General features: G+C 36.5%; 1 protein-coding gene across 3 annotated transcripts; it reads left to right on the top strand.

Moving 5' to 3' along the window:
• The first annotated feature begins 1,573 nt into the window (after positions 1-1,573).
• Positions 1,574-12,272, top strand: LOC135106288 (uncharacterized). 3 transcript variants are annotated; one of them, XM_064015151.1, is made up of 6 exons: positions 1,574-1,594; positions 6,325-6,414; positions 6,895-7,002; positions 9,011-9,100; positions 9,581-9,691; positions 10,437-12,272. In XM_064015151.1, coding segments are annotated over exons 1-6 (420 nt in total). In that variant the 5' UTR covers positions 1,574-1,592; the 3' UTR covers positions 10,456-12,272. The 3 variants fall into 3 exon arrangements, with proteins under 3 accessions (XP_063871221.1, XP_063871220.1, XP_063871219.1); XM_064015150.1 differs by lacking the exon at positions 1,574-1,594 and adding an exon at positions 2,082-2,413; XM_064015149.1 differs by lacking the exon at positions 1,574-1,594 and adding an exon at positions 2,523-2,732.
• Positions 12,273-16,738: the final 4,466 nt, after the last annotated feature.

Below are 16,738 nucleotides of genomic sequence, written 5' to 3'. Positions count from 1 at the left end.
TTATATATATATATATATATATATATATATATATATATATATATATATATATATATATATATATATATATATATATATATATATATATATATATATATATATATATATATATATAATGCTAGGTTAGATTAGTGTCCTATTATCTTAAAACCCAAACCATTTGTAGTACTGAATTCTTACCTAGTATTCTTACCTGGTTGGCTACCCTGTCATTTTCAGTAGTATGGCTCATGAATACTGATTAGTATAATGATTTAAATTGATACCCTTCAGGACAGCCCACATCTGAAGGCACACCAGCACCTCGTCAAGTGTTAGGTAAGACAAAGTCCACCAGAAGGAGGGACTGAGTTGTGTGCCTTAAGCAGAATTTACACAACTATAGAAATTATGGTGGCAGTGTTACTCAGTATAGTCAAAGAGGATATGGATTAGGTGAGAGTGTAAGTACTTTTTAAATGATGTAATGGAGTCAGCTCCAACAGCAATATCAGGTAGGGAGTTCCAGAGATCTATGCATCTCAGATTAAAAAACCTGAGTCTACACTCTACCGATACATGGGCCTGGCAATTTTGAATCGGTGACCTCTGGTGTGAGTTAATGGAGAGACTCTAAAGAGGTCATGTGGTAGTACTGCTGAGTGGTGGTGAAAAATCTTCCAGTATTTGATGAGATCGACTCTAATAAGCCTTCCCTTCACAGAGTACAAGTTGAGGAATTTCAAGCAGCTGGCATAGTTTAATTTGGCCACTGATTTCTTTTGTCCACTTTCATTGCACAGATTCAGGAAGTTTCTGGTCACAATGGTACCCTGTGTTCCATACTGTCGATCCAAATTCCAAAAATGGCCTAATGTGGGATGTATAGAATTACCATAAAGTGAGAGTCACGGCACTGGGTGGACCTGAGCAGGTTGTTGGCCAGTCCTGCTGCTTTCTTAGCAACAGCTCTTACATGAGCATGGAATTTCAGTGGTGTCAACCAGTATACCTGTCTTTATGTGAAGGTTCTATTGAAAGATGTGTCTTGTTCATATGGTAATACTGGTATGGGTGCATGGCTTCCCAGTCTACAGTGCCTCTGTAGCAATGTAGCACCACATACTTTTCTAGATTAAATTGAAGGCCCCAGGACTTGACAACTTGATAATTATAAAGTATTAATATCTTTCTGACAGGTGTCCAGGTCAGCAGCCTGCGATAAATTCGATTCCCTACACAGCCTTAAGTAAATTTTTATAGCAGCAAAAAAAAAAAAAAAAATGCTTTTAGAACGAATGTATGAAGGTAGATAATTAATGTATATGAGAAAGAGAAGGGGACCCAGAACAGGCACCTGTTGAACACTACTGAGAACATCCACTGAAGAACTAGTACAGCTAGACACAGATAGATACATATTGAATGGCATGATAAGCTAAATAATCAAAACCTAATACGTGGATTTCAATAAAAAAAATATATATAAAAATAATAATAATAATATATTAAAGAGAAATTGTGATGCGGCATAGTAGCTTACAGTTCTCGGCCAACGCCTATATGTTCTTCTGAGAATAAAATGAGTGCCCTGAAGAGCGGAATCAAGGGAAATGTAAGTTTAGTTAATTTCACGTGACGAAGTGCGTGCGCAGCCCTATTTTGACTTTTCACTGTCGTAGCAAAACGTATAGCTCATTTACTTCTAGTTACGGCAATGCACAAACCTCCCTGGATCCCCTCTTAAGGACATTCATTTTATCCTCGGAAGAACGTTTAGGCGTTGGCCGAGATTCCCTAGCTATTTATGCCACATCACTATTTATTTTTAAAATATCATTCTTTTTACTTTTCATTGGGATTCATGTTCTAGGTATGGATTATTTAGCTTATCAAACCATTCAGTACTACAAATGGTTCGGGACACTAAACTAACCTAGCATTACCTAACCTAACATTACCTAACTTAATCTACATGCCATGTTTACTACTGCTGCTGCCAAATGATGTCCCCTGAAGACGTCTGTGCGTTGACGTTGCTAGAAGTGATTGCGTCATACGTCTGGCAGTTTGAAAAAATTATCACTGAAACTTACCGGAGTCCCGTGTTTTGGGCTGGTCTTGGGACGGGGTTCCTCTGCACCAATAACTTTTTCATAAAATTGTGAAATATATGAAAAAGTTCTTATGCAGAATTGGGGAAAAAAATAAAGACAGGAAAACTTAATAAAGTGACCAGTTAATGATAAAAGAAAGAAATTTGGTAACCTAAAAAGCGATACAAGTGAAATAGGTTACAAGAAGAAGAAGGCAACTAAGTATTCCGTCTCCTCAGTTCTGTAACTTCTGTATCTACAAGTAGAAGCGTGTATGTTGATGGTGTGAGAGGTTATGTGCATTTTCAACTCTTGTGCATCATGGATCCTGATGACACGTAAGTTATTTGATAATAGGTATTGATATTTTTGAAACAAAATGCTCAACAGGTTCTTGATGCTTGGCAGTGATTAAAAAAAGAAGTGAGATGAATGAAGAACCAAAACGAACTTAGTAGATGAAAATGAGATGAAATTCTCAAGTAAACGTAGATTGACTCCTCAGCATGGCAAACTTTACACTGAGGTCACTGGAAGTCATCACAGGAGAGGATGATATGTGTGGGACATGCGAAAAAGAAAAAAAAGAGTCAAGGAGGAGGATGGTATAAACTGTGAGGACTGCGAGAGAAGGTTCCACTCTGGATGCCAAAATGAGTAAGCAATTAATTTAAGTTTTAAAGAATGAAGAAAGTGAGTTTTTGGTACTGCAAGCAGTGCATGCTGAAGGTCAAAGCTTATGCACAAGATGATAAGAGGCTGAAACAGAAACAAGACATGAAAAAGCAGTTTGCAGAGCTCCTTAAGAAATTTAGATCTGAACTAAACCAGGTTATTACGAAGGACATTAAGGAAGATCTGCTGAAAGAAAATGATTTGAAGAAGGAAATTATGGATAAAGCACCTACCCATGACGAGATAAGGTTGTACATTGATCAGTGTATTGAGGAGAGACTTGAGGAACAAGAAGATATTAGGAGAGAAAAGAATAATTTAGTAATTTATAACATACCAGAATCTGATAAGCAGGACTCACATGAAAGACAAAAAAATGAGGAATTATGTAGAGTTGATTGAAGAGTCCTTGGAAGTAGACACCACAACTGTCTTCATCCAGAAGGTAGTTAGGCTGGGTAAGGAGCCCCAGAGGGGGCAGAACTAGGACAACATTACTGATACTTGCCAGTGAGACCCAGAAGATAATAATATAAAAAAATGCCAAGAAACTTAAATATGAATCAAATTAAATCAAGAAGAATGTTGCTATTGCCCCAGATATGACAAAAAAGCAAAGAGAGCATGACTAACCTAAGAAAAGAATTAAAAGAAAGAAAAACTCATGGCAAAACTGGACTGCATATAAAAAATGGAAGATTGTGCAAAGACAGAGAGGGAGGTTGGCAAAGGAATTAAAACTAATATAAAATTATGGTATAATTGCAGTTTCCCCCAGTAAACCGCACTTAAGTATGAAGTGTCTCACGGTCTATTATTAAACATTCAAGGATTAACAACACCAAAGATGTATGAAGTAGAAAAGTTATTGGAAATGGAAGTGAACTTAATTTTGACAAAAACACAACTAAAAAATAAAGTGCATGTCAGTGAACAATTTAAGAAATATACCAGCATGAGAAAAGAAAAGATATGAAAGGAGGGGGACTACGTGTGTTGTATCAGGTTAACAGCAATGTAAAAATAGTGCAGATACAAACTCAAAACAGTGACATTATGAAACTATCAATTAAAACTTGCAAACCTGAAAATAACTTTAATACCTAGTAGTGTATTTGCCAGTATCAAATGAAGAAATGCAAACATTAATTAAAATGAACTAAATTCAATAAAAAAAAAAAATACCTATGCCAATGATTGGTGATTTTAATGGAGATGTTGGGTTTCTTGGAGGGCAAGCATTATACAAGAATGGACAAATGGTAATTGGCTAGAGAAAGAAAACCATATACTAATGAATAATACTGTAAAATGTGAAAGACTGTACACATGGAAAAGACAGAAATCAAAGTGTGATAGACTACACTTTGTTTAACAAACAACTTTTTTTTTTTTTTTTTTTATGTAGGAAGGACAGCTTTGTTAGTATGAAAACTGATCAAGAAGTTATTGACATTTCAGACCACAATTTACTGGATGTAAGCCACTAAAGAAAATAGAAAACAATTCAGTAAGAAATGGGAAGTAATAGAATACTTTAGTACCAGAGAACACTTAAGAACATATGCCAGTAAAATAGAAGATGTGCTACAAAGTAGAAAAATAGAGACTGTTGATTAATTAAATGAAGTGATTATTGATGGTGCAAAGACTGAGCTCAAGAAAAGTATAGAAGAAAACTTGAAAATGAGAGACCAAAAAGGAACCTTTATGGATAAATGAAGATATAAGGAATGGAATCAAGAAAAGGAAAAGACTTAACAGAGAAGTCAATAAAGCAGCATTAGAAGACAAAAATAGATTCTGCTGCAAAATCAGTGTCTAACAAAACAATTTCAAATTATTGAAGACTCTGCAACTTGTGAACACTTTCTTTTCAAAACTGACTGATTAATTTTTCTTTACAATCAGATTCTTGAATTCTCAAGTGTTAGGAATGGAACATAAATTTAATATGTACATTCATTTCAAGTTTATCAACCATTATGGTGGCTGTCCTGCATATTGTATTTGAAGTGGTGTTTTATAACATACAACAAATATCACTCTCCACTGCAAGCCAATGCTTCAACTTAATGTGCAACTGACACAAATCTAACTATAATCAGCTCAGCAGTTTAGTTACTGGCCACGACACTTTACTACAGCATTATAATGTATTCACACTGCAGCTGACATGAGTTAACCATGAGAGCCACTGTTCTAGTAGGGGAAAATTGCCACTTAGAAGGTAGAAGGAGTATTATGCATGAAAGAGGTGTTAGTAGAGATGGAGCACTTGAGCAAGCATGAAGTGAATATTTGGATAGAGAAAGGTGGATGCTCTTATGCTAGGTCAGAGGGCCCCCTTAGGGGACACTAAATGTGACCAAGATGCCATTTAGATAGATAAGATATGTCTCCTTGTCCTCCTGTGTTAGATTACCATCCTATTCCCACACACACTCTCTAGGAAGGGAAAAAAAAAAAAATATCAGAGAACTCAAAACAAGACCTGGTTGCCTACTAATCAACATTCCATACCTGATGCCAACAGATACACAAGCAAATAGATACAGAACCGCTCAACACATGTCAATACAAGTAAGCACAAAAAAACCTGGGATTTCTTACATGTACAAAGATGAAACATACACAAAGCTAACACAAAACAAACATCACAAAATACAGCATGTATTTCTTAAGCAGCTTTGAAAAATGTTTATAGGACCTAACCCAATATATATATATACATTAGATAATAAATGGATAAATAAAACAGTGGATCTAAGTATCATATTCAGCACTTGATTTGATAAAGTAACCTAACAAAATATAAATTACAGCCATTGAAACTAAAATGTAAACACTCGGCAAAGTGGTTTTGAGCAATTAACTTTCTCCTCTTCTGCTTCCTTTTCTCTTTCTCCAGCTTGGTCTTCATCTCTCCAACCTTGTTTTCCTTCTTTCTTTACTGAAAAAGAAAAAAAGAAGAAATATATATATATATATATATATATATATATATATATATATATATATATATATATATATATATATATATATATATATATATATATATATATATATATATATATATATATATATATAATATACTCTCTCTCTCCTCTCTCTCTCTCTCTCTCTCTCTCTCTCTCTCTCTCTCTCTCTCTCTCTCTCTCTCTCTCTCTCTCTCTCTCTCTCTCTCTCTCTCTCTCCTCTCTCTCTCTCTCTCTCTCCTCTCTCTCTCTCTCTCTCTCTCTCTCTCTCTCTCTCTCTCTCTCTCTCTCTCTCTCTCTCTCTCTCTCTCTCTCTCTCTCTCTCTCTCTCTCTCTCTCTCTCTCTCTCTCTCTCTCTCCTGATAACACCATTCTAATGTGGATGATTCTGGATTTTCTCCTCTCTCTGTCCCACCTTAATGATATGTAGTAATCCATGACACAAAAATTTCACCTGTGTTTCCAGTGTTTTAAAGGCTTGTAGTCTTGAGGTAGGCCTTCAGGTCAGCCTCAAAATCTGTTTGCTGCCCAGTTATGCAACTGAGGCAGTTCTGCTTCTGCACTTTGTAGCATGCATCTCTCTCTCTTTCTTGCAGGAGTTCAAAAGAAGAACTTTGGAGAAAAATTGAGGATGTCCTGCCAGATCCCAATCCACCAATTGCACCTTTGGAAAAATCCCAGAACAGGTGGGTCTTTATTTGAAGGGTATTGTATGGATGGTTTTATGAAGTATAGATGGAAATAAACATGCATAACCACATTTCTAATTATAATTATATTCATCTGTGATCTGGCAAAGTAGAGTAGTAAAGGGAGTCATAAATTCTTCATTAGACAAGTTTATACATAGAATTAGTCTTGCTGTTTTTGGGGGGCAGTGTAAAGACTTTCCAGGGATGCACCAAACTTTCACAAAAATTCTACATTCCCTGTTGTCTGTGTCCCATAATCCCTGCAAATACTGGGGAGTAGTGTGTAAATATTTTGAACAGTTATGCAAAGTAATAATTCATTTTTGTGCCTAATAAATACTAACTCCATTTTCTATCAGCATTCACTCTTGCATCCCGTATTTACATGTTATGTGTCAGATAAACATAGATGTTGAATGACAGGCCTAATAGTAACATACAGATTTCAATGCCAGTCTCTGCTTTTTTCCACAGTGATGAACTTGACCAGCGCCTGAATGATGATGGGAACTTTGATGAAGGCGATGAAGCCACTGCTCGTGCTATGGGCATACAGGATGACGTCTGGCTAGTGATGCTAAGGTGTGTTGATCGGATTATTAACATTGTTGATTAGTATTTTTCCATCAGGCTTAGTGTGTATCATAAAATCTTTGCTTTCCATGCCATATCATATAATCATTCAGCTCATTAAAAACAAGATAGGACTGCATGGTTTATAGGTTTATGGAAAAAATGTTGCAGAAGCATTTATAGAAAGTAGTGGCTTCCAAGGAGACAAAGGGAATATTTCAGGCTGAAAAGGTAATATAAGGAAAGGGAATACTGTGGTATCCTATGATGAGCAAGCTCAGTGGACTGAAACGACCATGTTATTCCCAAAACTGCTAGTTGTGGAACAATAGATTGTAAAAATAAAGTCTGGAACTTTTTTGAAACTCTCATATATATATATATATATATATATATATATATATATATATATATATATATATATATATATATATATATATATATATATATATATATATATATATATATATATATATATATATACACACACACACACACACACACACACACACACACACACACACACACACACACACACACACACACACACACACACAGTATATTCAACTACCATATATCCCTGGCTGACTATGTAACTCACCCTGATAGCAAGATGTTTGGCTAGTGCAGCTCCAGGAGCAAGATGCTAATGAAACATCTGTTAATCTTGAAAACCAGAATTTCTGTCATGTTAGGTGCTGAATTAAAACCAGCTTTTATATAAGCAAAAAGCTTCTCAAGCATATAAATACCTAGCAAATAAACTAAAAGAAAAAAATACAATATGAGGAAACATATTGGTAAGGTGACAATCTTATTGATTATGAAATAGAAGACTGGTTAAAAATATATAGAAGAAAAGATAATATTCATAATATAAAAAATAAACAATTTAAAGAAATTACATATTCAAGAAATTCAAATAATATGAAGTCTAAAGCAAAGTAATAGATATAAAAATAATAATAACAAATAAATAAGAATACAAAACACAAAATATGTACAGGTTGAAATAAAAAAATCTGACAACCTCTGGATCTGAGGAGTGCTGCATTTTTTTAAATGCCTGCTTTTGTTATGGTTATATTTGCTGCATATATTTAAGAGAAAATAACTACCTGTAGAGTCCTTTAAAGAAAGAAAATTAAACACTAAATGAAAAAGCAAATGAAGTTTTAATGCTCACCAACTAAATAAAACCAATTGACATTACACAATGTTTACATTTTATGCCACCTCTTTTCTTTGCTGAATTCATAATGGGGCTATACAACAGCAAATAAATGATAATATGAGAAGGAATGAGCAGGAACACCTGTTAGCAGGTGCAACCATGACTCAATGGCTGATTCTGGAGTACAGCACCATCAAAACAAAAACAGGGCCTCCAGAAAACAGTGGCGTGCCAAAGCAGTAATCTGAAGGAATCGGATTATCAGTGGCTGGATTTTTTAACATCATCTTGTAATAAAGAACTGGGGCCTTTGCAATGGTCTGGAAAAACTGCCGGCTTAATTTAACACAAAAAACTCATTATGCTGGAAAGAAAATCTTTGTCACTTGAGTACTGTATTATCAAAACAACTAATCAAATATTGGGAACTTTTTTAGCCTCCATCATCAAGTAGAGAGCAAGATATATGGCAAAATGAGTTAGATACTACACACATTATCTTGGGTTTGGGATATACTATATTGTCACCTTAGGATGAATGCTATTTTTTCACTATGTATAAATTTACTTTATCCATTTTAATACAAAACTTTAAAAATCCTGGCACATGTAAAAGAAACAACCATGTTTTGATGTGAAATCTTAGCCAGACACCGGTGAAGATTGCATGTTGGCATCATGTCTCCCAACACTTTCTTTGAATTGTCAGTTTCTTCTTTGAAAATACAACCCATTGTTTTACACCTTGAGGTATGCCTCAAAATTTGCTTGCTGTCCTGTTGTGCTACTGAGGCAGTTCTGCTTCTTCAGTTTGTAGCATGCATCTCTCTCTCTTTCTTGCAGGAGTTCAAAAGAAGAACTTTGGAGAAAAATTGAGGATGTCCTGCCAGATCCCAATCCACCAATTGCACCTTTGGAAAAATCCCAGAACAGGTGGGTCTTTATTTGAAGGGTATTGTATGGATGGTTTTATGAAGTATAGATGGAAGTAAACATGCATAACCACATTTCTAAGTATAATTATACTAATCTGTGATCTGGCAAAGTAGAGTAGTAAAGGGAGTCATAATTGCTTTATTAGACAAGTTTACACATAGAATTAGTCTTGCTGTTTTTGGGGGGCAGTGTAAAGACTTTCCAGGGATGCACCAAACTTTTACAGAAATTCTACATTCCCTGTTGTCTGTGTCCCTTAATCCCTGCAAATACTGGGGAGTAGTGCGTAAATGTTTTGAACAATTATGCAAAATAATAATTCATTTTTATGCCTAATAAATACTAACTCCATTTTCTATCAGCATTCACTCTTGCATCCTATGTTTACAAGTTATGTGTCAGATAAACGTAGATGTTGAATGACAGGCCTAACAGTAACATACAGATTTCAATGCCAGTCTCTACTTTTTTCCACAGTGACGAACTTGACCAGCACATTGTGAATGATCATGGGAACCTTGATGAAGGCGATGAAGCCACTGCTCATGTTATGGATATACACGATGAATTCTACCAAGTGATGCCAAGGTGTGTTGATCAGATTATTTCTAAAAATTTTAAATTATTTGATTTACTTGCTGGTGGTAGTGGTTTTGTGACTGAAGTATGTCTATGATTTTGCTGAATGCTCACCAGAGGAGCTGGTGGAAACACATGAAATTCATAGCTCAGGCTGAGGCCTTGATTGAGTTTGATGATAATGAATTACTGCAATACAAGAGAAGTGACTTGCTTGAGGTCTGGTTGTAGAGTGAGAAGAGTAGTAGTGAGTGGACATGTAGTCACAACTTATTTATTCAATTTATTTCATTCAGAACCTTTAATAGCCATCAAAATTGCACTGCAAAACATCCCCACTCCTTACTGAATGAAATGAAGTGGTTATAAGACTAGAAGAGAATGTAGAAAAGAGTGCATGCATGCAACAAGCCAATCATAGTTAACAGCCAATCACTGTCTTTGTCATCCAAAGCTTTCTGTGGGTGGAATTTGAAATCTAAACTTTATGAATTGCACCTTTAAATTTTCTAAGGACAAGTAGTGTTGTGCTATCTCTTGAATGAAATGGTGCCCTACTTTTGTGAGGAAAGTAGTGAGGTTTGTCCCTGCTGTGTGTTTGGTTATAGCTGCTGATAGTGGTTCTGCTTTATTATTTTTTTATATTTGCCTGTGTATACCTTTACTCAAACTTTCATTGCTCTTCCTCCATAACCTATATGAAAGTGCATTACTCTCACTGGTAGTTTCTGACTAAATTCTTTCATCTCCACAGATTAGCACAGCAGCAGTAGCAGAAGGAAAATCAGCAGTAACAGCATTGGCACTAATGACAGTTGAGAAATTGGTACATTTGTATCTTGGAGCCCCCATCTGGGGAGGGGACCACAAATGTCCCTCAGATCGGACTGCACTTCTCATATTGACCTCAAGTGTTTTGACATTCCCCTCAACTTTTTTTTCCCAAACTTTGTAACATTTGCAGCCTTAGATCTAATTTTCAATTTGTAGAACACCATTTCCCCTCTACTAAACCTCATCTTATTTTTCTCACTGAAACACAAGTGTCTGAGGCAACTGACAGTAGCCCCTTTCCTGTTCCCTCCTACTTTCTCTCCTCTTTTTCAATCCAGATGTGGATGTTTTGTGTCTATGTATTCAATGATTTAACTTGGTCTCGTCTCCCACTCATACCAGTGTAGAATCAGAAGCTTTTCATCTCTAACTGCCTGTCCTCAGCCTCTTTCTCATTGCTGCAGTGTTGCATCTCTAGCTATCTTCTACCACTATTTTCATGCTAACTGCTCTTCTGAGCAGTTAGCGAGACCACAGCCTTGCTGCACAAGACTTTCTTCTTTCTCTCAACCCTATTCTGTCCACCTCTCTAATGCAAGAGTTAACCAGTACTCTCAATCTTATCCCTTTCTCTGGTAAACTCTGGAGCTCCCTGCCTGCTTCTGTATTTCCACCTTCCTATGACTTGAATTCCTTCAAGAGGGATGTTTCAAGACACTTTTTTTTATTATTATTATTGGATTTTTGCTGCCCTTGGCCAATGTCCCTCATAAAAAAAAAAAAATTTTAAATACCTTGGATCTTTCAAATTTCCCACATTTTGTCTATGGCTATAGGGTCACTATCAGATCTAATTTTTCTGTGCTATGCAGTGTTATGCTGTCTACTCTGTTGGGCTCCTTTGATCACAATCTTGTATCTGTATCTTGTCCTATCACTGTTAACCCTGTCAGCAGCTGGTTGAAAGGGGCGTGTGGACCACTTTTTTTATTACACCCGAGTCAAATTCACTCAAAAAAAAAATTTATTTTATTTAAATTAGTCAAATCTGTGGTGCTAGTAAAATTAATGTACAAAAACTTAAACATATGAAAAAAAAATGTAATAGGCAAAAAAAATAAAATAGATTTAATCTCATATTTTTAGCATTTAAAATTATCATAGATGTTATTTGGTGATAGTAGATAATAAGATAAAAAAAAACTATGAACTAAGAGAGAGAGAGAGAGAGAGAGAGAGAGAGAGAGAGAGAGAGAGAGAGAGAGAGAGAGAGAGATTTACCACTCCTTGGAACTTTTTTATTTTGGAATGCTGACAGTTTTACCTTAATATATATTCCTACGAGGAATTTAGTCACTTCAAGAGTATGAAATGGCTACTGTTAGACCTGCTTCACACTACCCACTTTATGGGTCCTCCCTGTGATGGATGTGCCATGTGTATTGTGTCAGCTTTGGTTTCTTGTGATATGTATGTTATGTAGTACCAGGGCAGCTGGACTCAATTTTCTTCAGCAGACATATGTACTACCAGGGCAGTTGGACACAATTTTCTTCAACAGATGTTATCAAATAACTTGGTCCATACACATGATTTTGTAGTGTATTTTGCTACATATGAGAATAATTCTATACATAAACTGTACTTTAGGCTGCTAGTGTTACTAGGCCATTAGTGTTACTGGACTGTACACAGAATATTGATTTAAATATAGTAATGTGGAAGAATGGAAATAAAATTGTAAAAAATAACCATAGTATTAGCTATAGAAAAAGTGACATGTATAGTAATACTGTAAATGAAGATAAGATCTGTCTAGTTGTGGCTTTTATTTTTGCAAGTTCAGTGGAATGTAAAATATATATATATATATATATATATATATATATATATATATATATATATATATATATATATATATATATATATATATATATATATATATATATATATATATATATATATATATATATATATATATATATATATATATATATATATATATATAATATATATAATATATATATATATATTATATATATTATATATATAATATATATATAATATATATAATATATATATATATATATATATATATATATATATATATATATATATATATATATATATATATATATATATATATATATATATATATATATATAAAATATTGGATGTTATGTATCATACCTTGAAATCTTGTAATTTACCTTGAAAGAAATCTAGAAAAATCACTAGTAGCACTAATCTGAAAGGGCAGAGTGTCAGTTTCACTGTAGTATTGTAGCTACTAGAATACTTGGTGAGGAAAATTGTACTAGCATGCTTGTCTCTTAAGTGTGCAGTCTTTGTATATGATATTACTCGATACAGGGACTGCCACGTGTAAGCCTGGTCGCTTCTTGCAGCTTCCCTTATTTCTTATGTTCTTATGTACTCCAGAGTTGTTTTAATTGTTGTGACATAACAGGCTGCCACTCATTGAAGCCCTTTAAGTCAAAATAAAAAGCCATACCCAAATAGATTAATGAAGTGCTGTATTATGCAATTATGAATTTCTTAAACTGGTACTCATATAATTTTATATATGTAAAGAAATATCCACAAAATCAAGTTCCATACATTGAACGATGTTCTTTATTGTGCTGTACAGTATGGCATGTGTGTGTGAGGCAGTAAGCTACTGTTGTCTTGAACTTTGAATGAAGGGAGGCAGCAAAGGGGCAGTAAACTGATGTATTTTCACATTGTCTGGCTGATTTTTTAATGTTCATTAGGTAAGTTACAAAATAGTTAAATTTCACCCAGTTTGACTTATCATCAGAAAAGCATATTTCAGGTGCCAGACATATACTGAAATGATAATTACTCTCAGGGAGGTCTAATAAGCATATCTGGGTATAATGAACCTACCTCTGACCCAGTTGTGACCTTTCTGAATGCTTCCCTTTGTGTCTCACAACACGAGAGCAGTCACAGCCTACCTTCTAAAGACAACTATCTTCCTTCACACTACAATACATGCACCTAACACACCTATACCTTTCTCTCAAAACTAAAACTGTCCACAATGACTGTCTGGGGAATAGGGATGGACCAAATACAATTGTATTTCTGAGAGAGAGAGAGAGAGAATTACAGTGATGGCATGCAGTTTTTATCATGCCTATAAGACATATCATCCACCTGGCATTTTGTCTTACCCACCCCTCTAGCCAACAGTCTCTCTCTCTCTCTCCCTCTCTCTCTCTCTCTCTCTCTCTCTCTCTCTCTCTCTCTCTCTCTCTCTCTCTCTCTCTCTCTCTCTCTCTCTCTCTCTCTCTCTCTCTCTCTCTCTCTCTCTCTCTCTCTCTCACACGCACACACACACACACACACACACACACACACACACCAGACACCACAACAAGATAACGCCCCTGAAGGCGCCGCGCACAGACTGGTACAGACTCAGTGCGATTCCCACCATGGTGCGAGCCATCAATCAATAGTATTTCCCTCCTAGATTAGACTTACCTTTAGGATTAATGTTAAGTTTTTCCCCACCCCCTATGTACATTTTCAGTTTGTTAACTGCCTAAATAATAAACCGTTTATTATTATTATTATTATTATTATTATTATTACACACACACCAACAAATATTAGGATGGCATTTCATTACATGGATAAGACTATGACAAAAAAAATTATAGCCACTATGCTACATCACAGAATATGCAGCAGTGGTTTGGTCTCCACATATGAAGAAAGACAAAGAAGTTAGAAAGAATTCAGAGAGCAGCTACAGGGATGGTACTGGAGCTGAAAGACCTAATGTACAAAGAGGTTGAAGGAAATGGGACTGCCAACTCTGCAAGTTAGAAGAGAAAGAGGAGATCTAATAAAGATGTATAAACTAGTTAACTGCATTGAGAAGATAGACAAGCAGGATCTGGTGTTGCTGGAAGAAGAAGAAGCTGGACAGACAAGAGGACACTCAAAGAAGATCAGGAAGAGTCAATGTTTGAGGGATATCAAGAAGTACAGTTTTCCTCATAGAACTGTGGATATCTGGAATGATCTAAATGAGGAGGTTGTTACAGCACCAAACATGCATAAATTTAAGGAAATTCTGAATAAATATAGGTATGGAGACGACACTGAGCCCTGCTCGAACCCTGTATTATACAACTAGGTAAATACACACACACACACACACACACACCAGCTGCTCCTCTGCCCTCTCTAATGAAGGAATTAATCAATTTTTAAAGAAATAGAAAGACTTCAATACTTGGTATTGTTCAATGCCTCAAAAACTCAATTCTTCCATCTATCAACTCGACACAACCTTCCAGGCAACTATCCCCTCTTCTTCAGTGACATTTAACTGCCCCCTCTTCTACACTGAACATCCTCGGTCTGTCCTTTACTTATAATCTGAACTGGAAACTTCACATTTTATCTTCAGCTTCTATGAAGTTAGGTGTTCTGAGACGTCTCCGTCAGTTTTTCTCACCCCACCCCCCCCTGCTGCTAACTCTGTACAAGGGCCTTAACCGTCCATGTATGGAGTATGCTTCATATGTCTGGGAGGGGGAGGTTCCACTCATACTGCTCTTCTAGACAGGGTGGAATCAAAAGCTTTTCGTCTCATCAACTCCTCTCCTCTAACTGACTGTCATCAGCCTCTCTCTCATTGCCGCAATGTTGCATCTCTAGCTGTTTTCTGTCGCTATTTTCATGCTAACTGTTCTTCTGATCTTGCTAACTGCATGCCTCCCCTCCTCCCGCGGCCTCCTCGCTGCATTCATTCCTTTCTCTGGTAAACTCTGGAACTCCCTGCCTGCTTCTGTATTTCCATCTTCCTATGACTTGAATTCCTTCAAGAGGGAGGTTTCAAGACACTTATGCTTCAATTTTTTACTACCGCTTTGGACTCTTATCTGAGATTGGCATCTCAGTGGGCTTTTTTTTTCTTTTAATCGGATTTTTGTTTCCTTTGGCCAGTGTCCCTCCTACATACAAAAAAAAAAAAGGATGATTGAGGCGGTGAAAGAGTTTCTGGAGAGAATGTGGCGTGCCAGGTGTAGGAACAATTACTGTTGAGGATGCTGTTTATTTATCTTTTTTTTCCCTTCTACAGGAGTTGCCAATCCAAGGGCCTGGCTTAGGAGTGATCCCGAGCCACCTGTACCATCAAGATCTCGATCAACATTATAAGATCAAGATATAGGTCAGAGGATGAAAGTAATGTGGTATGGAGACATGGAGAGAATGAGTTGAGACAGGTGCAAGAATACAAGTACTTAGGGATGTGGATGAGTCCTAGTGGGTGTGCAAAGGCAAAGAATGAAAAGATAAGTATGGTAAACCAGTGGGTAGGTCAATTGGGAAGCACGGCAAGGATGAGAGCAAGTAAGTATGATGTGTTGAGAGAAGTGTGGAAGAGTGTGGCTGTGCCATGTATAATGTATGGTATGGATGTGATTGCATGGAATGAAAGTGAAATTGATAAGTTAGAAGTGGGCCAGAACAGAGTAGCAAGGATGGCACTGAGTGCACCGAGGTGCACAGCAGTTGAAGCCTTGAGAGGTGACATGGGATGGAGCACCTTCAGAGAAAGACTGACAAAAGCCACACTTAGGTACAAGATTAGGCTTGAGAGAATGGATGATGCAAGAATAGCAAGGAAGGTGTACCTGTGGAATGAAAGTGGAAGCAAATGGAGGAAGAGATGCATGAGAATGACAGACAGGAATGGATTGCAAGTTGTGTGGGCGATAAGAATGGCTGGGAGGAATCAAAATGAGCGTGAATGGGTGGTAACAAGAGGAGGAAGAGTGGGAGCCGAATGGGATGTGAGAAAATGGAAGAATGAGATAGACAAAGAAGTGAAATGTGTGGGACTGAATGAATGGAAGAATGAGATGGAAAGAAAGAAGACCCTGGAATGGTACAAGGAGAAAGAGGCCCCGAGGTATGAAAGGTGGTATGATGGAAGCCTGGGCGGTGATCTTCTCTTCCGAGCGAGGGCACAGTGTATGGATGTGAATGCAAGGAGTTACAGGTGGTCTGAGTCCCGCAGCAAAGTGTGCCAGATGTGTGACATGGGAGAGGATGAGACGGTGGAACATGTGGTGCTGGAGTGTGTGCAGTATGCCAGAGACAGGAATGAGATGATGCAAGTGATACTGACTGAGTTAGGGCATGATAGGAATGAAAGAGTGGAGAAGACAGGAAAGGAATGGATGGTGTTGTTGCTGGGACTGTGTAGAGAGGCGAATGAAAGGATGATTG

The sequence above is a fragment of the Scylla paramamosain genome, chromosome 13 (genome assembly GCF_035594125.1).
Source record: "Scylla paramamosain isolate STU-SP2022 chromosome 13, ASM3559412v1, whole genome shotgun sequence".
NCBI lineage: Eukaryota > Metazoa > Arthropoda > Malacostraca > Decapoda > Portunidae > Scylla > Scylla paramamosain.
This window is presented reverse-complemented; position numbering and strand designations above follow the sequence as displayed.